The 23,543-nt window shown below is 42.2% G+C and overlaps 1 protein-coding gene across 1 annotated transcript in view; it reads right to left on the bottom strand.

Moving 5' to 3' along the window:
- cacna2d4a (calcium channel, voltage-dependent, alpha 2/delta subunit 4a) overlaps positions 1–23,543 on the bottom strand; it is a 709,103-nt gene that overhangs the window by 437,804 nt on the left and 247,756 nt on the right. The window contains exons 17-18 of the mRNA XM_041215640.1: positions 10,671–10,752; positions 2,354–2,430 (exon numbers count right to left, since the gene is read on the bottom strand). Coding sequence (XP_041071574.1) covers positions 2,354–2,430; positions 10,671–10,752 — 159 coding nt within the window. The remainder of the gene's footprint in view (positions 1–2,353; positions 2,431–10,670; positions 10,753–23,543) is intronic.

Here is a 23,543-nt window from a genome sequence, read left to right as displayed (position 1 = left end):
AGAGAGAGATAAATCATCAAGATATGGTTCTACCAGTGATCATGACCAGGTCTGCATTTCCTGTTGAGGACACTCAACCCAGGATTGACCTGTCTGATGTTCCTGTAAGAGTTGAGGATGCAGGGCTACAAGAGCTCACCGAAGCACTGGATTTTCAGGCAACTTCAGAAAAGGAGGTACCCGACAAAGCATTTGAAGTTGTGCAGCTGCAATGTTCCACTTGTACCTGGAAACCACCTGAAAGACTGAACTTGTAAATTCCTTACCCAGCATAAATATTATGTTGCCTTGAAAAACATATACTTGTAAATATAATATGTAGCCGAGTTAAAGGGGGAGGAATGTAGTAATTATGGTTTTATTTAGTGTGCAATGTACCTTTAAGAATAATACTTGTCTTGGAAGATCACATGATCATTAGTAACCAATAGGACAGTAGCAGGGGCTACCTCAGCAGTCAGTGCAGAAATTGAGTTGGATTTGAAAACATATGTGTAGTTGCTGTTGAGCATATTATGAATAAACTTAATGTTTCCACCCAAGAAGTGCCTGCAGATCAACTCCATCATTAATAGCCCAACTCAGCTACCCTACAAGGAAAATAAAGGGCAGAATAGAAAGTGACAAAATGAATTGGAAAATAGATCGTTTGGAGTGGAATTGCGACTCAGTTAACTTTAGTAGGCATGAAAGGGGAAAGTGCTTCTATGAAAGGGGAAAATTGACTGTTGAGATAAATTTTGTGTAAGCTGGACCTGGTTGGTTTGTTCAGAAAACCAAGTAACCAAAATGTAATTTTAGTTTTCCTTTTCCTGAATAAAAATCCATTACTTGTGAAATATAGATTTTATTCGGGATTTGTTGACCAAAGGCTATTCCAGTCAGGCTGATGGCAGCATATTTAGAATTGTGGACACTTTACAAAGTGACAGTGAAAATAACTTTTGAGAAGCTGTCCTCTAAGAGAGGCTTAGGCCAGGCTGCTAGGAAAATTCTCTTTTCTTACATTAAACAAATTCTGTAACCTGTTGCTCAAAATTAAAAGTCTAATAATTATGGAGATAAAAATGTGAGGACTTTTGAAGGCTCATAAAAGGATTATTAAATGGTTGCAGCCTTTGCAAAGGCTGTTGGAGAGAGCAAATGACGGGAGAGGACAAAAGGCTGTACAATCAAATTTAGTGACACAAAATTGTGTCTTTGTGCCAAATTCAGAGTAGTGCTATCCTGACCACAATTGATAGTTGGCAAAGCCAACGTGCTACTGTGTGAGGTAGATATGAAGAGAGTTGCCCTGTCTGGGGTTGTAGGGAACCAACTTCAGCATACAGCAGTACACCTTGTTTGGCAGAAGTTACAGCTGGCTGAAGAAGTATCTATTTGTGCAGAGATGTGGGAGAAAATGGCACACTTTAAGGAATCTAGCAAGACAACACTACCCAACAATACCATGTATCAAAACAAAAGCAAAATATTGTGGATGCTGGAAATCTGAAATAAAAGCAGGAAATGCAGGAAAAGCTCAGCAAGTCTGGCAGCATCTGTGAAGAAACAGGGTTAATGTTTTGAATCCATATGAATCTCCTTCAGGTGCTGTCAGAACTGTTGAGTTTTTCCAGCACTTCCTGTTCTAATTTAATACCATGTACCAGATAGTTTCCTAAGATTCCATGCCACATGATGTTTCTGAATCAACTGCTTATTTATGCAAAGCTTTCATGCAACCTCTCAGTTCTTTCATTGCATCATGTGCATATCCATATCTCAGCAGGGCACATAGCCAAGATGTAACATACAATTGAAACCCTTGCTATATTTATATCTTTCAAGGGATTCACAAACCATTGCAACTAAAACATGCCCATTTATTGGCATGCAGGACCTCAAGTTGCCTGCTGATTGCAAATGTCCCACATGAAGTAGCAAAATGCAAAATATCATTAGCTATTGCGGCAGTAGAGAAAGAATGAGTGAATCAGTACTCTGTGAATGATTAAATATTCGCTAAACCACATAGAACACTGGATAGAGCCACTGACACCTGAGTTTCTTGTCAATTAAACACATTAACAGTGTGAGAAGGACAAATGTATAAAACTGCATCCGGTTTCTGAATGGCAGCTGAAATATATAATTCTATGGAGCAATGCTTACATTTATTTATTACTGAATTAACAAATCTGACACTATAATTATTTCTGGTGGCATTCAAAAAAATGATGTGATTTGTTAACTAATGAGTTGTTGTAATTTATTTACAAATAATTTCTATGTGATATTCTGATCAGAACTTCAAACAAGCATGACATCTTGTCATCACTGATGAAAAGCATTAATGCAGTTTCAGACTTACCTTATACCTTGGAGCTAATTTTAACAGCTCTTTCAGTGGAACATCTGAACCTACAACCCCTAGGAGAATTCCATGTGCTCTCTACAGAAAAAAAGAGAGTGTGAGAGGACAGATTCAGTCACAAATAAACAAAGATATTTGAAGCTTTTCATTATTTTTATTGCTCTTTATTGCTCCCGTTATAACTGACAGTAATTACATTGAGTTTGAAAACTTCAAAATGGGAGTACAGTACATAATAAATCGTACACAGACAGATGAGAAAGTTATTTGCAATTATGCATCAAGATTAAAATACTACAAATTGGTTGTAAATTGCTAGAACATCTAGCAATGATGGTTACCTGTTTCATAAAGGTATGAACATGGACAACCACAATGCAGACGGAAAATGGGGTGTCTGATGGCACAATATCATTGCTCCTTTATTTGCATGCACACAGCTAAAACATGGGTGGGTGTTAACAACAGAAATTAATGCAGAAATTATGGCACTAAAGTGGGAAGAGTTTTGGTGCACAGAACTCTCGCTCATTTTCAATTTAGATCGCCTGCATTACGCCAGTAAAACAAATGGTCCTAATCAGAAAATTCACATTCTGGGCTTCCTTGGGGGTCACAGCATACTCTCAGCATAAGTTCATTGGGTGTATGGAACAGCAATTGAAAGTTCAAAACAGATAAGCCTAGGATGGGTGGAACTTGTGTCCAGCCTAAATATGACCCTGTATTACCGAGGGGATGTTGAGAAAGTGCTTTCTCATATCTGCTATTTCCTCAGCCTGACCTCCCTACAATCCAATAATCTAGACAATGGGATGAATCTGATTTACATTATTAAGAGGCAGAAATAGGCCACATTGGAATCTGCACGCTAGGGACATAGTCTGGAAGATCCCAGAAATTAAGCTCTTTAAACTTTTAATTGGCAATCCTATACAGGGAAGCCTCCATTTTTGGGAAACCAGAAGCTCCCAAGCAGCTATCCAGCACTGCATTTCTTGCCCGCTTATCAGAATAAATGTCCACAATGTACCACATTGGCGCAAACACCCACTGAAGAAATGAAAATATGTATACCCATGCCCTAACCCCAAATGTGGTGCCCTCTACCTGGGCCAGAACAAGATCTCTAGATTTTATTCTGCTATACTTCTATCAAAAGAAGCAAGGCCAAGGATTTTTGGGGACACTAACTTTTAAAACTTCCTTTAAAAATTAGAGTGTTCCATTTTTTGCAACTTGATTTTGCCAGTTGCAAAAAAATGTTTTGGACTCGGGGAGAGCAGATTTTAGTAAAATAAGGCAGGATCTGGCCAAGCTAGACTCGAGGCCCGAACAATCCCCATCCATCACTACTCTCCTCCGTCTGGCTAAACTTGTTCTCAGACTGAACAATTTCTCCTTAAACTCCTCTCACTTCCTCCAAATAAAAGGTGTGGCTATGGGTACCCACATGGGCCCCAGTTATGCCTGTCTCCTTATGGGGTATGTGGAACATTCCTTGATACAGTCCTACACCGGCCCCCTCCCACAACTCTTTCTCTGGTACATCGATGATTGCTTTGATGCTGCTTCATGCTCTCATCTGGACCTGGAAAAATTTATTAATTTTGCTCCCAATTACCATCCCTCCATCATTTTCACATGATCCATCTCTGACACTTCCCTTCCCTTCCTTGACCTCTCCGTCTCAATTTCTGGTGATAGACTGTCCACCAATATTCATTACAAGCCTACCGACTCCCACAGCTACCTCAACTACAGCTCCTCACACCCTGCTTCCTGTAAGGACTCCAACCCATTCTCTCAGTTCCTTCACCTCCATCGCATCTGTTCTGATGATGCCACTTTCAAAAACAGTTCCTCTGACATGTCCTCCTTCTTCCTTAACCAAGATTTTCCACCCACGGTGGTTGACAGGGCCCTCAACCGTGTCCGGCCCATCTCCCGCGCATCTGCCCTCACACCTTCCTCTCCCTCCCAGAACCAATATAGGGTCCCCCTTGTCCTCACTTATCACCCCACCAGCCTCCGCATTCAAAGGATCATCCTCCCCCATTTCCGCCAACTCCAGCACGATGCCACCATCAAACACATCTTCTCTTCACCCCCGCTGGCAGCATTCCGCATGCATCATTCCCTCCGGGATACCCTGGTCCACTCCTCCATCACCCCCTACACCTCAACCCCCTTCCACGGCACCTTCCCATGCAACCGCAGAAGGTGCAACACCTGCCCCTTTACTTCCCCTCTCCTCACCGTCCAAAGGCCCAAACACTCCTTTCATGTGAAGCAGCATTTCACTTGTACTTCCCTCAATTTAGTCTACTGCATACGTTGCTCCCAATGTGGTTTCCTCTACATTGGAGAGACCAAATGCCGACTGGGTGACTGCTTTTAAGCCTGCCAACACCTCCGATGCCTTGTCACTCCCTACATCAATTTTGGCAAGAACCTTGCAAGCATGACCCAGACTTCCCTGTCGCTTGCCATTTCAACATAACGCCCTGCTCTCATGCCCACATGTCCGTCCTTGGCCTGCTGCATTGTTCCAGTGAAGCTCAACTGGAGGAACAGCACCTCATCTTCCGATTTGGCACTTTACAGCCTTCCGGACTGAATATTGAGTTCAACAATTTGAGATCATGAACTCTCTCCTCCATTCCCAACCCCTTTCCAATCCCCCCCTTTTTTTTCCAATAATTTATATAGGTTTTTCTTTTCCCACCTATTTCCATTATTTTTAAATGTATTTCTATCCATTGTTTTATCTCGATCTTTTAGCCTATTTCGATCTCTTCCCTTCACTCCACCCCACCCCCACTAGGGCTATCTGTACCTTGCTTGTCCTGCTTTCTATCCTTAATTAGCACAATCCTTAGATAATATCACCACCTTCTACACCTTTTTGTCCTTTTGTCTATGACATCTTTTGGCTATCTCCACCTATCATTGGCCCTCTATCCAGCTTTACCCCCCACACCACCCCAAACCACCTTATATTTCACCCCTTTTCTATTTTTACTTAGTTCTGTTGAAGAGTCATACGGACTCGAAACATTAGCTGTATTCCTCTCCGCAGATGCTGCCAGACCTGCTGAGTTTTTCCAGGTATTTTTATTTTTGTTAAAGAGCAGGGTACATTAGGGAGCAAGGGAGCAATCTATGGGTGGAGCCAGAGGACACCGCTAGAGTGTTGAATGAATATTTCACATCCATCTTCACCCAAGAGAATGAGAATGAAGGTATGGAACTCGGGGAGAGAGACTGCAAGGTTCTTGAGAAAATTGATGTAGGGAGTGACAAGGCATCGGAGGTGTTGGCAGGCTTAAAAGTGGACAAATCTCCAGGTCCAGATGATTTGTGTCCCAGACAGCTGAGGGAGGCAAGGGAGGAGATCACAGGGGCTCTGACCCAAATTTTTAAATTCTCTCTGGCCACGGGAGAGGTGCCAGAAGACTGGAGAACAGCTAAAGTGGCTCCGCTATTTAAGAAGGGTTGCAGAGATAAGCCAGGGAACTACAGGCCCGTGAGTATCATGTCTGTGGTAGGGAAACTATAGGAGAAAATTCTGAAGGAGAGAATCTATCTCCACTTAGAGAGGCAATCAGGGATAGTCAGCATAGCTTTGTCAGAGGGAGGTCATGCTTAACAAATTTGATTGAATTTTTTGAGGAGGTGACCAGGTGTGTGGATGAGGGTAGTGCAGTGGATGTAGTATATATGGATTTCAGTAAAGCCTTTGACAAGGTCCCACATGGGAGACTTATAAAGAAGGCAAATACACATGGGATACAGGGTAATTTGATAAGGTGGATTCAAAATTGGCTTAGTGGTAGGAGGCAGAGGGTGATGACAGAAGGATGCTCTAGTGACTAGAAGCCAGTGTCCAGTGGCGTACTACAGGGATCTGTGCTGTATCCCCTATTATTTGTCATTTATAAAAATGACATAGATGACTATGTGGAGGATAGGATTAGTAAGTTTGCGGATGACACAAAGATTGGCCAGATGGTTAACAGTGAGGTTGAGTGTCTTGGGCTACAGGAAGATATAGATGGGATGGTCAAATGGGTAGATAAGTGGCAGATGGAACTTAACCCTGAAAAGTGCGAGGTGATACACTTTGGAGTAATTTGACAAGGAAATATTCAAAGAATGGCATGACACTAGGAAGTTCTGAGGAACAAAGGGACCTTGGCATGTGTGTCCATAGATATCTGAAGGGGGAGGGGCATGTTAGTGGGGTGGTGAAAAGGGCACAGGGGACACTTGCCTTTATCAATCGAGGCATAGATTACAAAAGTAGGGAGGTCATGTTGGAGTTGTATAGAATCTTGGTGAGGCCACAGCTGGAGTACTGTGTGCAGTTCTGGTCACCACATTATAGGAAGGATGTGATTGCACTGGAGGGGGTGCAGAGGAGACTCACCAGGATGTTGCCTTGGATGGAACATTTAAGTTATGAAGAGAAGTTGGATAGACTTGGGTTGTTTTCATTGGAGCAGAGAAGACTGAGGGGTGACCTGATTGAGGTGTGAAAGATTATGAGGGGCATGGACCGGGTGGATAGGGAGCAGCTGTTCCCCTTAGTTGAAGCATCAGTCACAAAGGGACATAAGTTCAGAGTGAGAGGCAGGAGGTTTAGGGGGGATGTGAGGAAAAACATTTTTACCCAGAGGATGGTGACGGTCTGGAATACGCTGCCTAGGAAGGTGGTGGAGGCGGGTTGCCTCACATCCTTTAAAAAGAATCTGGAAGAGTAATTGGCACGTCATAACATTCAAGGCTGTGGGCCAAAAGCTGGTAAATGGGATTAGGTAGGTAGGTCAGGTGTTTCTCATGTGTCGGTGCAGACTCAATGGGCCAAAGGGCTTCTTCTGTACTGTGTGATTCTGTGATTCTATGAGAGACACTGTGAGGTTCTTGAGAAAATTGATATAGGGAGTGACAAGGTATTGGAGGTGTTGGCATGCTTAAAGGTAGACAAGTCTCCAGGTCCAGGTGATTTGTGTCCCAGACTGCTGAGGGAGGCAAGGGAGGAGATCGCAGGGGCTCTGACCCAAATTTTTAATTCCTCTCTGGCCACAGGGGAGGTGCCAGAGGACTGGAGAACAGCTAATTTGGCTCTGCTATTTAAGAAGGGTTATAGAGATAAGCCAGAGAACTACAGGTCAGTGAGTCTCACGTCAGCAGTAGGGAAACTATTGGAGAAAATTCTGAAGGAGAGAATCTATCTCCTCTTGGAGAGACAAGGATTGATCAGGGATAGTCAGCATGACTTTGCCAGAGGAAGATCATGCCTAACAAATTTGATTGAATTTTTTGAAGAGGTGACCATGTGTGTAGATGAGGGTAGTGCAGTTGATGTAATTTATATGGATTTCAGCAAAACCTTTGACAAGGTCCCACATGGGAGACTTATAAGGAAGGAAAATGTACACGGGATACAGTGTAATTGATAAGGTGGATTCAAAATTGGCTTAGTTGTAGGAGACAGAGGGTGATGACAGAAGGACATTTCAGTGACTGGAAGCCAGTGTTCAGTGGCGTACCACAGGGATCTGGGCTGGGTCCCCTATTATTCATCATTTATACAAATGACATAGATGACAATGTTGGGGGGTAGGATTAGTAAGTTTGCGGATGACACAAAGATTGGCTGGGTGGTTAACCGTGAGGTTGAGTGTCTTGGGCTACAGGAAGATATAGACGGGATGGTCAAATGGGAAGATAAGTGGCAGATGGAATTTAACCCTGAAAAGTGAGGTGATACACTTTGGAAGGAGTAATTTGACAAGGAAGTATTCAATGGACGGCATGACACTAGGAAGTTCTGAGGAAAAAAGGTTACCTTGGTGTGTGTGTCCATAGGTCTCTGAAGTTCGAGGGGCATGTTAATGGAGTGGTGAAAAAGGCATATGGGACATTTGCCTTTATCAATCGAGGCATAGATTACAAAAGTAGGGAGGTCATGTTGGAGTTGTATAGAACCTTGGTGAGGCCACAGCTGGAGTGCTGTGTGCAGTTCTGGTCGCCACATTATAGGAAGGATGTGATTGCACTGGAGGGGGTGCAGAGGAGATTCACCAGGATGTTGCCTGGGATGAAACATTAATTTATGAAGAGAGGTTGGACAGACTTGGGTTGTTTTCGTTGGAGCAGAGAAGACTGAGAGGCGACCTGATCAAGGTGTACCAGATTATGAGGGGCATGGACTGGGTGGATAGGGAGCAGCTGTTCCCCTTAGTTGAAGAGTCAGTCATGAGAGGACACAAGTTCAAGGTGAGGGGCAGGAGGTTTAGGGGGGTTGTGAGGAAAAACATTTTTACCAGAGATTGGTGACGGTCTGGAATGCGCTGCCTAGGAGGCGGGTTGCCTCACATCCTTTAAAAAATACCTGGATGAACACTTGGCATGTCATAACATTCAAGGCTATGGGACAAGGGCTGGTAAATGGGATTAGGTAGGTAGGTCGGGTGTTTCTCGTGTGTCAGTGCAGACTCAATGGGCCAAAGGGCCTCTTCTGCACTGTGTAATTCTGTGATTCTGTGATTTTTTTGTCTGATAATACTGGATGAGGGTGCTTGCCTGGGGTTTGGTAGGCCTTGTGATTAGGGCATCATTGAGCCCTGTAGCACTCAAGGTCTGAGGTTTGGCAGGATGGTGAGGATCTGGGACTTTGTTAGCACACAGTGGGCTTGGGGCTTAGCAGCATCCCTGGGGGAGGTCTGTGGTTTTGCATAACTGGGTATATATGGAGTTTGACAGCTTTGGGAGGGGAATTCCTGAGAACTGACAACGCTGGTGTTAGGAAGCAGTCTAGTGGGAAACATATAAGGGAAATCAGAGAACTGGAAGAGCATCTGAGTTTGAAATGTTAGGTTGTTTTGTCATTTTTAATCATTATTCCACAGATTGTGAACTTTATTCCACCTATTAATTTTCATGAAGGAAAGTGATGGATAAATAACCATGATGTAACCCAGGTAGATTGTCAAATCTGGCTGCAAGGAAGACCTAGGGCAGAAATTTTCCCTCGGTAGATGGGTGCGTGTCCGACCCGCTCAAGTGTGGAATGACCCATGGTGATGTCGGCTGAGTGTGCCGACATCAATGGGCAGTTTCACGATAGTTCGGCTGACCTATTGGTCGGTGGGCAGGTAAAAAGGCCTGACGGTCTTTGCATTTTTTTGGAAACCTCCTCCACAGGCAGGATGAGGTTTCTAAAAGCAAATAAAATTAAAATAAAAATGTTAATTTTTCATTAATAATATGTCCCTGCTCACGTGACAGAATCACATGAGGGGACATATTACATTTTTATTTTTTTATATCTCCTCATCTCCCTGAGGCAGCTCCGTGCTTCAGAGAGATTATGCAGCGGTCACTCGCGTGCATGCGTGAAGTTCGTGGTCGGCCGGCTCGCACTCCATAGCACCACCCCCCCCCCCCCCCCCACAACCCCCCACCCCCCAAACAGGCAGCTCTTAGTGCTGTCGCTCGCATTTCACACTGGGTGGCATGTGCATGAAAGAGCGCAGGAAACTCCCTGAGGCACGGAGCTGCCTCAAGGAGATTAAGTTGATAGCACAAATTTTTAATAAATGATCTGAAAAATTATTTAAACATGACCCCTCATGTGACAGTGTAACATGAGCTGGGACATGTTTGTGCATTTCACAAATTTTATTTAATTATTTTGTTAAACTTTCAGGAAACCTCATCCTGCCCGGGGATGAGGTTTCCCGAAAAATGAGAAGGCTGCTTGGGCTCTTCACCTGCCTGCCAACATTCAGGTTGGATGGGCAGTGCTGTTAATTAGCTAAATTACTTTCCCAATGGCCTTAATAGGTCTTTGGCAATTCGGCAGGCGCGCAGCAGCCTCTGGCGCTCGCCTGCCAAATGAAATATCTAGATGACGCACGATGACGTCGGGAAGCACGCCCGACATCATCACACACCATTTTGCGCGTCGGTGTGTTGGGCTCGCCCCCAGGTGCCAATGGCAATATAATGGCCAAGGAATCCAGCAGGTTTACATTGCTGTTAATACTATCAGATTTGGGTGTCATCAATGCTATCAATGATTTAAGGCTTGGACAAAAGTACCTTTTCTCCTGGGTCAACAGCACAGGAATCATACCCCATATAGTACTTGATTATTTCAATCTGTATCCTTTCCTGTAACTTCCAAATCAAATTCCAATCCAAAGGGGTATTTACCCTGTCTGTATTGGTATTGTCTGATGTTTAACAACACAAAGCATATACAAAAAGAGACTGAACAGAGACAGAAGTTGAATAAAGGTACTCACAGTTTCATTCTTTCTGCTAAAGACTGGCATTGCAACTGTTGTCATGAGCAGCAGACTTTGTGCTGCTGATTGAAAAAGCTGTCAAATAAGCAGATGATTAGGTATTAATAAAATGACAAAAAAGAATAACTGCAAGGACTACAATAGGTAGGCAGGACATGAACGTTGTACTTCAACACCACTGCTAATAAATAGGCCTCAAATAGAATGGATTACAAGAAATTATGCCTAGGTTAATATGTGACAGTTATAAGAGATGTAAAAATATTCTAAAGTATTATCATTCTATGCATAGAAAACTCTATTCAGTTGATGCCAGGCAGCACTTTTAATAGGGATGGGAATACTTCCACCACGCATTGTTTGTGATTAAACAGTGGTTGAAATTCCTAAAAAAAAGTTCCCTTTCTTCTGCCAACGTCCCAGGTGAGATGCATGATTCAGATGTATTAGATTGCAAAACACTGCATGAGGTAACAAATTATATGATTGTTTTCTGAAACCCATACTGTTAAGAGACCTCTTGATTTAACAAGCCTATGTACACCAAACTTGCATTAAAAGGAAAGAAAAGAAAACAATGACACTTGTAGAATTGCTGTGTTACAAGGTGAATTTCTTCGGGAAAACTCAAAATGGGTTGCAACGGTGGGTTACCTGCAAAAACATGTTTCTTTGACTTTTCTTTCTTTGAGTTAACAAAACTCTCTTTGTTACCTGTTGAAGAAAGTTCTAGCCCCTTTATTAAACGAACATTGCTCCCATCTTGAGCTGTGGATATACACAACCAACTTTATGCATTACACGCTATTCACATACAGTACAATATTAAACACACACAACACAGCACAAACCAATGACCACTGAACTCAGAACACAATATATAATAATGACAGCACATGTAGTGAGTAGTGGTTACCTCCTTAGACTGCAGCAGTTATCAGTGATGAGGGTAGCAATGAGCGGTAGCAATGATGTGAAAGCAGAACAGGATGATGGTGATGAGTGGGGGTAGGTAAATTACAATTGAGAAGAACAGACAGAATATAAGGTACAATTAAATAGCAAAGTGATATTAAAACAATACAAATGACCAAGCAAATGCAATAGCCATATGACATTAAAATACACCACAGGTATGTTCCAGCTATCTTCCAGAGGGAAGATGTGACATTAGCTTGTTATGGGTAGTTTATTTTTCAAGGGCAGAATTTTACAGCCCCCTCTGGGTGGGTGTACAGATGGGGTGGACCATAAAATTCTGCAAGTTACTTCCCCACTGCCTACCCATGTGCGAAGCCTAGGGTGACCCATCAGCTTTCACCTTGAGGCCCTTGAGTGGTGAATTAATGAAAAAGCCTGGCAGAGTAGCCTGCTCAGGTCTCAGATAGGAAAGGTTGGGCGCCTCCTTCGCTGGTCCCCTTTTGTAATCAGGGCCCTTCATGCTCCACCTTAACCCCTGGATGCCCCCATCCACCTGGCCTTTGCGCCCCTACCTCCTTTGTTCACCCAATATCACCACCTCCCCCCCTCCTCCCCCCTCCACCCAGGGCCACCGGTCCTGCCCATTCATAGAGGCTCCCAGTATTCACCTCGAATCCAGCTCCTGGCTCCTCAATGTCCAGGACTGGATGTAGTCCCAACAGTGGCTTCCGCTCCTGATGGAGCTGCTGGGGTCAGGGAGATGCTGGCCAATCAAATTATTGGCAGCTCTTGGAGGCAGAACCTCTTCCCCAGATGAGGGCTGAAGGCCCCCAGAGCATCAAATGGCTGCAGAGCTGCTGTACGGAGCAGGGGTGAGCTCCCTACATACTTTTATTTTGGCAGGGCAGGAAACCCCCCCAGCAAAAACCTGGTCAACTGATGTCAGAATATTTCTCTACTATGAGGTGCATCACGCTCCTGCTGATCTGGTCTCACCCAATGACCACACACATCCACACAATATCCCACAGGGGATATTGAGGTCTGCTGTATAACCCACACTGCACTAAAGTTGAGCTTAGCTCTGTCAGAACTACCTGATGATAACAATGGCGCCTAAATAACCCCTTTAGTGTAAAAAAAAGTTAAAGGGCATTTCCCAAAAAGGGAGAGGAACAGTTGGAAGAGTTAGGAAAATAGGAGAAGTGAATGAAGGCTTGATTGAAAGAATACTGTCTTGAGGAGACTTTTGAACATGACATGGAATGCATTACGGCTGAGTATTTTAGGAGAACTACAGAGAATGGTCAATTGGCTGAAAGCTTTACTATCAAAAATGACGCAGGGAAGCAAGGGATGCACAGCTGGGAGAGCGGAGAGGCTGGATAAGATTACAGAGATCAGATTGGGTGAGGCCCCAAAAAAAACTTAGAAAGGAGAACTAGGATCTTGAAATTAATATGTCAGGAATGGGGAATCATGGAGCTTGTTAAGGACAATTGTGATAGGTGAGCATAAATTAGCATACGAGGGATGAAGACAACAGAATATTGAACAGTAATAGAAACTGGGACCTTCTTGGAATGCACATCTCAGCATCACACCAGGTAGTATCCTGGAGTAACTGAGCAAAAGGAGAAGTTCTAAATATAATGTTTTGCCTTTCCACATATCCCTGTGTGGGGGAACACATTAATTTCCCTATAGATTGCAATATCAGATGCAGAGACCCACAGCCTTTGCCCAATTGGCAGGCTTCCCTAAGGTCTAGGGTGTTATTGATTGCGCCCATGTTGCCATAAAGGCCCCAACTCAACATGCGGACACCTTTGTCAACCAGAAGGTCTTTCAATAAATCAATGTACAAGTGGTTTGTGACAACTACGAGATCTTCCTTCATATGTGTACAAGGCTCCCTGGCAATTGCCATGATTCCTTCATACTAAGGAGTTCACAAGTCCCTTAGCTATTTCTGCCACTAATACAGATCCATGCTTGGCTTCTAGGGGGCAAATGCTATTCCTTAAGAACTGGGACCCATAAATGGAGGCAGAGTGCAACTAAAACATCAGCTATGTTGTCACCAGGAGTGCCATGAAGCAGGCAATTGGCATTTTAAAGATGCACTTCAGGTGCCTTGATCGCTCAGGTGGAGCTCTGCAATGGGCCCAGCAAGGGTATCAAGAATAGTTGTGGTGTGCTGCATGCTGCACAACATCGTGTAGTGGAGGGGCATACAAATTGATGAGCCCATAGGCAGAGCTCCAACCTCTGAGGAGGAGGAAGGCGAGGAAGATAAGGGGGAGGAAGCCCCAGTCCATTCTGAAGATTCTGAAATGGATGAGGATGAGGAAGCCGCAAAGGTGGAGCAGCTGGAGCATAGCCACATAGCCAGGGCTGACTCTGTGCAGGAGGGATCATCACCAGACAGGCCCGTGTACAAAATAGATTCTCATAAGATTCACTAATTAAACAATTACCAGCAGCCAGTCCCTGGTGACATACTTCCACCTGAAGAACCTTGTATATTGACACCACAATTGCTCAAGAGGCTGCCTATGCTTCACAAGGGAGACAATAAACATCAATGAGTTGAGCTCCGTCACATTCATATGGCTGAAACCCTCACCATCATAACAATGGGCCTCATCATATTGCAAATACACATGTAATAAGTCATTCACAACCTGGCCCCCTCACATGAACGCCAGTGACTATAAATGAGGTGCCTATGCTGCCAACTTGTCCATAATCAAACCATGCTCACAATGCTGAGAGTGACACAAAGTAAGGCTTGAAACTGTATACATGCTGATATAATTGTATGTTGTAGCACACATGCAGATAAGGCATCTCGTGCATGATGAGCCCATAAATGTGTAACAATAGCTCTTTGAAAGAACTATCACACCATTTATCCTGGTCAAGGGTCCAGTTTCTGACATGAGTACCACATGCAACATTCCTGGCTTCCATATACCTCTGATTGTCACACAAAGGACATCGTCTGACACCTGGAATGCAAATGCAACCTAAGTCTTGGGCACAGCAGACAACCAATATTACCTGCACAGCATGGTCTCTTAAGCTGCGATATCTACACCTAGGTCAAAATGTAACACAGTGGAGTGGATGAATGCCTTGTACCTCACACTCGTGCTTGAGATGAATCTGCTGCCCAGCATCTGGTCGTAGAGTCTGATCATTGAGCCTCCCTTAAAGTCAAGCTTGGATGGACAATGAAGGATACAAGGAGAATTTCAGTGCTTGAGCTTTTGACCTCTGGAATCTTATGTGGTGCAGCAGAGAAGGAAGAAGCTCTCCAAAGCATCACAAATTAGCCAACAACCTTGATCCTGTTGCCAACATGTCAGGATGGACCTCAACATGCCACCATCATTATTACTGATAAGAACCACCTTCATATTTTTACCTGTCTTTTTGAGCTCTCTTGTGGACAAACATACATTGAGTCATGTATAAGTGGAAGTAAATATATTCAATAAGTGCTCAAATGTGCTACATACAATATAAAAAGTGTAACCGTGGGGAACCCATTAGTGCTCTAGCTGAGACGACTGCCGCACACTCCTATGAAGTGCCCCCACACCCCCACTGTGTTGCCTCAGAGGAGATGGAGGCAGGCTGCTCACTTCTCTGTCTAAACAGCAATGAGGAGCATGGTGCCTGCCTTGTTGTGCAAGCATCCATTGAAGGCATCCTTCAGACTGGCCTCTGCATCTCTGGATGTACAGCCATGATCATTGGTACATATGCAGCAGATGAGGACTCTGGTGGAGGGGCTGGGCAGGTGGAGGAAGATGAGAGGATCTCTCGGCACCTTCACCTTCCTCAGTGACCTGCACAACCTGGGTTGGCCTTCCAGTGAGGATGATGGGGCTGGCTGCTGGTGCACAGCAACTGCTGTGCCAACAGTGTGACTGTCCTGATAAGGGTACACAGCTCCTTGTGTATTCCATGGATGTCAATGCTCATACTCTGAGTGGACTGATTCAGGATACTGAGGGAAACTTTCACCCTTTCCTGGCCAAGATGCTGCACTTGTATCCACTCTGAGCAGTGCTGCATGTGTCTCTCCATGAGATTGGTCAATTTCTAATGGTTAGAGCTCACGCAGTTAAGCCCCCTGGACAATGTGGAGCTCATGATGGCAATGGACTCCTCCATTCACAGTCCAAGAACTCTCACTGCCTCAGGGAACTCTGCCAGATGTCCATACATCTGCTGCTGAATATCTAAATCATGTGCCCTGTTAGGAACAATGCATAATTTTTAAGCTGAACAGATATATAAGGGTTTCAGTTTCATGTAGGTTTGGTATGAGCTTGGTGCCTAGAAGTCTGGATAGACCTGTGTCTGAAAGATTTTGGGTTTGTTTATGCATATGTAAATTTTTAATGAGGTTTTACAATTCCTTAAGTTAAAGAGATGGGTTAAAAAGGGGTTAGAAGTTTAGTGATTTTGGAAAAAAACAACAAAGTAGAAAAAAACTAGACCATTGCCTAGCAACAATGGTCAAGCGACACAGATACACAGAGAAAAGCAGAGGAGTGCTCACTGTGTGTCAGAGAGTGAAGAAAGGGATTTTTCAGCTGTCTGAGAAGAGATAAGTACAAGGCTAATGGGACAGTAGTTAACTGAATAGTCAGTTATAGGACTCAGTAACGTGATCAGTTTACTGGTGTTGCTACTGAAACAGTGAGGTTAAAGTGCGTGTTTTTTTTTTGAGTGTCTCAGGGAGAGGTACATTGGGTTAGAAGCATCAAGTGAATGCTCAAGAATGCACTGGAAGAAAATCATTTGCATATATACCCGTCCTAAGCAAGTAGCCTTTATGTTAAGCTCGTGATAACTCTTCACTGGTTTATGTCTGTAAAGATATTGCTGGGCGAAAGAAGTTTGGGAAGTTGAATCATCTTGTTATGTTTGTATTGAGTTCATTGCAACCTTTTTGTCTCATGTAATATAGTTCATTTTTCTTGTTTTAATAAATATTTTATTCTTTGTGTTATAAATTCCTCAGCAGATTCCTGTGAATTTGTTCACTGACTTTCCTCCATACTATCTTAAAAAAAAGTTAGGCTCTATCAACACAGGTTTCACTTTGGGATCTGACTTGTCCGATTTTAACATCACACATAACTGTGAATGCTAAGAAAGTTTTTCATTAAGTTCCACACAAGAAGTTATTAAACAAAATTAGAGCAAATTGGATTGGGTGGAATGTATTGGCATGGATTGAGAACTGGTTAACAGACAGAAAACAGTGAGTAGGAATAAAAGATTCATTTTCAGGTTGACGGGCTGCAACTAGCAGGGTACCGCAAGGATCAGTGCTTGTGCCCTAGATGTTCACAATCTATATCAATGATTTGGATGTGGGGATTAAATGTAATATTTCCAATTTTGTAGATGACACAAAACTAGAAGGAAGTGTAAGTTGTGAGGAGGATGCAAAGATGCTTCAAGGAGTGAGTGGGCAAAAATGTGACAGATGGAATACCATGTGGAGAGATGTGAGATTATCCACTCTGGTAAAAAAAATAGAAATACAGAGTACTTCTTAAATGGTGAGCGGCAAAAATTTTGAACTTCAAAGGAACTTGGATGTCCTTGTTTGTGAGTCACTTAAAGCTGACATGCAGGTCCAGTAAGTAATTAAGAAGGCAAATGGTATGTTGGCCTTTATTACAAGAGGATTTGCGTATAGGAGTAAAGATGTCTTACTGAAAAATATACTTGGCTTAGAGGGTGTGCAATGAAGGCTCACCAAATTAATTCCTGAGACTGAAGGATTGTCCTATGAGGAAAGATTAAATAGACTGGGTCTTTATTCTCTGGAGTCAAAAGAAAGAGAGGTGATCTCATTCAAACATACAAAATTCTTGCAGGGCTCAACAGGGTAAGAGGATGCTTGCCTTGGCTGGGGGGGGGGGGGGGGGGGCGGTGGGGGTCTAGAACCAGGGGACACAGTCTCAGAATAAGGGGTAAGCCATTTAGAACTGAGATAAGGGTGCTGAATCTTTGGAATTTTCTGCCCCAGATAGTTGTGGAAGCTCAATCATTGAGTATGTTCAAGACTGAAATCGATAGATTTCTACATATTGAAAACATTAAAGAATATGAGGATAATGCAGGAAAATGGTGTTGAGGGAAAAGATCAACCATGATCTAATTGAATGGTGGAGCAGGTTCGAAGGGCTGAATGGCCTACACCTGCTCCTATTTCTTATATTCTTATATCAGTTGGGATTGTGGGCTCTTGCAGGATCAAAAATCCTTGAATTTAAGTGGGACCTGTGAATGCTTAAAGAAACAAATATGTGGAGGGTCTGGGCATAGGAACAGTATTTGCTGTGAAGCATATTACACAGGTTGGAACTCAAAAGTTGCTTTGATTATTGCTAAGACTTTTCTGGGAGTGGAAGATAGAACAGCAGGTAATTTGAAATCCTTCACTAAGGCTACACTAAGAGAGTTGGCAAATAAATTGAAGGTAGAAATAAAAGCAGGATCTCACAAGGATGGTGTGATTAAAGTAATTACCCGCAATTTATAATTCAAAGAGGAGAAACTTGAAATTGGTGAATCACAGCTAGAGTTGGCTAGAATTCAGTTGCAAATGAAGCAGCTTGAGATAGAAAGAGATAGAGAAAAGCAGAAGCTTGAACCTGAAAAAGAAAAAGAAATGGAAATGCGATAGCTCAAGTTTCAAAGAGAGAAAGAAATCAGAAGTATGAACTGGTTAGAGAAAATCTTGGAATAAATAAATAAAGAGATAATTGTTGACAGTAGTCTGATTCCATTGAGGAATTGATTTAACTAAAAATCTTTGTTTAGTGCCTAAGTTTACAGAGGATGGAGTTGAAAGATATTTCATCTCATTTGAAAAGGCAATTGTGAAGTTGAAGTGGCCAAAGGATGCTTGGATTTAATGTTATAAAGTACCCTGACAGGTACAGCTCGTCTGTCAGAAGAGCAACCAGCAGTTTATGAACTGGTTATAAGGTCAATATTCAATGCTTATGAGCTTGTCCCTGAAGCGTATCAGTTGAACTTTTGGACTTTAAAGAAAAGGGCCATTCAGACATTTGTAGAATTTACAAAGGAAAATGAAATGCTGTGGGATCAGTGATTTTGATCACTGGAGCTGGAAATAAATTTTGAGAACATGAGGGAAATTATGATTATGGAAGAAGTCTGAAATAGCATTCCAGTTACCACTAAAACTTATTTAAATCAGCATCAAATATCAAAGATCCGAGAAGTGGCAATTTTGGTTGATACCCATTGGAGGAATAGAAAACCAGGTGATGGAAAAGGTATTAGTTCTAGGGAACAGATAAAAGGACACAACAATAATAAAGAAGATAGACTAGAACCTAAAAAAGATGTAAAGAAAACAGTATGTTTCCATTGCAATAAAACTAGATATACTAAAGCCAGCTGCTGGAAATTAATTGGGAGACCTACTACAGTAATAGGGATGCCTAGAGAATCTTTAGGAAAAACTAACTTAGGGAAGGAGACAAGTGACTAAACAGTAGCCATAGTGCAGGTGCACAGTGAAGGCTCAGAATCTACCAAAGAGGTAGAGATAGAGGTAGAGATCCTCAGGCTAGTCAAGGAAATTAGGAAAAACAAATTACGGAAGGGTTCAAAAATGTTGTTTATAGAGGAGAGGTATTCTCTTATTCTTCTAATCAAGGAGATAAACCAATAAAGATATCAAGAGACACATGAGCAAGTCTGTCACTCATGCTGGCTGATGATACAATTTGTCTTCCAGAGGGGTTAATGAAGGAAAAAATTGAATTGGGCCTATCCATGGATGTCATAAATCAGTTCCATTATACAGAGTTAGATTAAAGAGTGACTTAGTAAATGGAGAGGTTACAGTTGGAGTAATGAATAAAATGCTGACAGCAGGAATTGAGCATCAGTCATCATCAGTGATGCATTCTCCATGGCAATGCCACTTGCCAACCAATCAGCACTCTTCACATACAGTATAAATTGTTGTTTCCCCCTTATATTGGTATTGTTGTGAGTGTCCTGATGAGTGCAAGATGAAAAGCTTAGACATGTCTCTTTTTTCAGCAATACTCAAGTTCTGTACTACCAAATGACTAATTGATTTTATTTTGGGGAATGGCCTGGCTGGCTCAAAAATAATAGCTTTACCGAGGTCATTGGAACAACCAGTGGAAGTGAAAGAAATTGAGATGCTACAGGAGGAACATCCTGGATTGTTTCTTGACCGTACAGTAACTAGATCTCAGGCCCATAAAATTAGACAGGAAGTGGAAAAATCTATGAAAAGGGAGATTAAGCAGAAATTCAGTAATCTGACACTATTTTTGAAAACCAGAGCAAAAAGGAGGAAGGTAAAGAAAATGAGGCTGACATGTTTAGCCCAACTTTAGTAGAAATGCAACAGGCTGATCCTGAGTTGAGAGAGCTGTATCAAACAGCCTACTCAGGGACTGAATCAGAACCAATACCTGAGTGTTATTATTTAAAAGGCAAAGTGCAAATGAGAAAATGGAGACCACCTCAAATACCAGCGGATGAAGAGTGGGCATGAAGAGTTCATAAAGTGGTAGTTCCACCCGAGTATTGTAACAAATTTTTAAGGGTGACTCACAAAATTCCGCTGGCAGGTCATTTAGGTATTCAAAAAGTACAGACTAAAATAGTGAATAATTTTTATTGGCCAGGATTGCATAAAGACGCAGTTAAATTCTACCAGACATATCAGGTAGTGGGGAAATCCCAATCAACTATTAAACCTGCACCTTTAATTCCGATACCAGCTTTTGAAGAACCATTTAGCTAGGTCTTAACAGACGGTGTAGGACCCCTACCTAAAACCCGAAGTGGGAACCAATCCATGGATGTTATAAATCAGTTCCATTATACAGGGTTGGATTATGGATTATGGATAAGAATTATGGATGTTTTGACAAGATTTCATGAGGCAGTGCCTTTGGGGAAAGTTATGGCAAAAGTAATAGTGGAAAAGTTATTTAATTTTTTTTACACGATATGGATTACCTAAGGAAATCCATTCAGATCAAGGCTCAAATTTAATGTCACAATTATTCAAAGAAATAACTAATTTGGGAATAAAACAGTTTAAGTCTTCAGTTTATCTTCCGCAAACAACAAACATTAGAATAATGGCATCAAACTTTAAAGACCATGATTAAGACCTATTGTCCAGAATGTCCTTATGATTGGGATAAAAGAATTCCATTTTTACTGTCTGCCGTTAGAGATGCCCCTAATGAAACACTAGGATTCAGTCCTTTTGAACTCATATAACAGCATGAGGTGAAAGGACTCCTTAAATTAATTAAGGAAAAATTTATAAAGCAAAGCTCAGAGACTGCACTTTTGACCTATATATCAAATTTCCAAGACAGATTAAGCAAAGTGTACGAGTTGGCCAAAGGACATTTGAAAATTGCTCAACAAGCAATGAAAGTTAGAGCAGATAAAAAGGCCAAAGCTCGAAATTTTGTTCCTGGAGATAAAGTGTTAGTATTATTAGTGTCTTTGGTGAACTCTTAAAAGCGAGGTTCACTGGACCTTATCAAATTAAAAAGAAACTCAATGATGTAAATTATCTAGTGAGTATTCCAGGCAGGAGGAAAAGTCATGTTAATATCTTAAAGCAATATTATGACAGGGAAGATAGTCAGGATAGGAGTGTGCTTACAGTGGTAGAAGAAGTACAGTGTGAACTAAAATTATCAGAGCAATCGGGAATGAATCAGAAGTCAAAAATTCTAAAGTTGACCCTCCAGTAATCAGATTGGATAATATGGAGGTGCTTGAAACTTTAGATGTAACGTTAAGCTAACTTCCGGAAAGCTGTCGAGGTGACTTACAAAAGCTGTTACATGAATCAATTTGTGTGAATATCCTGGGAAAACATCTTTGGCCATACATGTTGTTAATGTAGGGGATGTGTCACCCATAAAGCAACATCCTTACAGACTAAATTCAGAGGAGTTAGCCCAAGTGAGGGAAGAGATCAAGTTCACGATGGAAAATGACATTATTGAACTGAGTCACAGTAGCTGGGTTCACCTATTGTACTGGTACTGAAACTGGATGGGTCGCAGGGATTTTGTATAGATTATTGCAAAGTTAATGTGGTAACAAGGGCGGATTCATATCCAATTACTTGGTTAGAAATATTGACATGCCATATTCATTACAAAAATTGATTTACTGAGGGGATATGGGCAACCAGCCAAAGAAATATCGACTTTTGTAACCCCAGATGGACTTTATTAATGCAAAGTTATAACTTACCAAATAAAAAAATGCACCAGCTACCTTCCAAAGATTAACCAGCAAAGTTATTGAAGGATTGTGCTATTATGTGCCGCTACAGTGCCATAATGGTATTATCACTGGATTAGCAATCCAGATAGCCAGGGTAATGCTCTGGGGATGTGGGTTCAAATCCCACCACAGCAGATGGTGAAATCTGGATTAAATTTAAAAAAATTGGGGGGAAAATTTTCTCCCTATTGAGCAGACATGGGTAGGTGCGCAGCTGGGCACTGCCATTTGTGATGTGCACCTGGAAGGCACAGAGCCTCAGGGAGATGTGTGGGACATGTTTATTAATTCACATGAAACAATTTATTAAGTTAATAAAGCCTTCATGAAACCTCATTCCACCCTTGGATGAAGTTCCATGAAAAATGCGACGGCCGCCTGGGCTCTTCACATGCCCGCCAACATTAAGGTTGGATGGGCAGCCGCGTTAATTACTTCAATTAGGTTTTAAATGGCCTTAATGGGCCTTTGACATTTCAGCGGGGGCTAAGCCGACTCCGGTGCGCGCCCACTGAACTGAAGATCGGAATGATGCGCAGAGACATCGGGATGCAGGCCCAACATCATCGCGTGTCATTTTACATGGGGCTCGTCCCCACACGCTGACCAGAAGATTCAGGCCTTGGAATTAAAAGTCTAATGATGACCATGAAACCATTATTGATTGTTATTAAAAAAAAATCTGGTTCACTAATGTCCTTTAGGGAAGGAAATGTTACCTGGTCTGACCTACTGTGACTGCAGACTGACAACAATGTAGTTGACTCTTAAATGCTCTCTGAACTGGCCTACCACTCAGTTCTCAAGGGTAATTAGGGATGGACAATAAAAACATCCACATCCCATGAACAAATAAATAAACAAAATTTGGTTGTGTTTAGCCAAACCTGGGAGGAACATTTACAATACTTGAACAAATTGTTTGATCAGTTACAAAGAGCCAATGTGGGCATAAACTTGGCAAAGAGTGCATTTGCCAAAGTGAAAGTAACTTATTTGGGTCACACTGTGGTACAAGGCCAACTAGTGCCTAGAGAAGCAAAAATAAAGACTTTCTTGGATTTTCCAGTGCCTAAGACAAAACGAGAAATTTTGCATCATATAGGCATGACTGGATTCTATCGGAAGTTTGTTCTGAATTTCAGCACTGTAATGGCTCTCCTGACAAGCTTGTTAAATAAAAGCAAGAAATTTAAGTTGGCAAAAGAGTGTCAAAGTGCCTTTGACAGCTTGAAAGCTGTACTGACTAATGCATCTGTTTCATCAGAGCCGAATTACGTTAAGCCATTCAAACTGGCTGTTGATGCCAGCAATATGGGTGTTGGTGCAGTGTTATTACAGGAGGATGAGATGGAGATTGAACTGCCAGTTAATTACTTTTCTCAGAAGTTGAATTCTTGCCAGCAATAATATTCAATGGTAGAAAAAGAGAATTTTAGTTTGGAGTTGGCTCTACAATATTTTCAAATCCACATCTCTAACAACTCTGCAGAGGCCATTATTTATACAGACCATAATTTGTTAACCTTTCTGGCGAAATTTCATACCAAGAATCTGAGTGTTTC

The sequence above is a fragment of the Carcharodon carcharias genome, chromosome 21 (genome assembly GCF_017639515.1).
Source record: "Carcharodon carcharias isolate sCarCar2 chromosome 21, sCarCar2.pri, whole genome shotgun sequence".
Classification (NCBI taxonomy): Eukaryota; Metazoa; Chordata; class Chondrichthyes; order Lamniformes; family Lamnidae; genus Carcharodon; species Carcharodon carcharias.
This window is presented reverse-complemented; position numbering and strand designations above follow the sequence as displayed.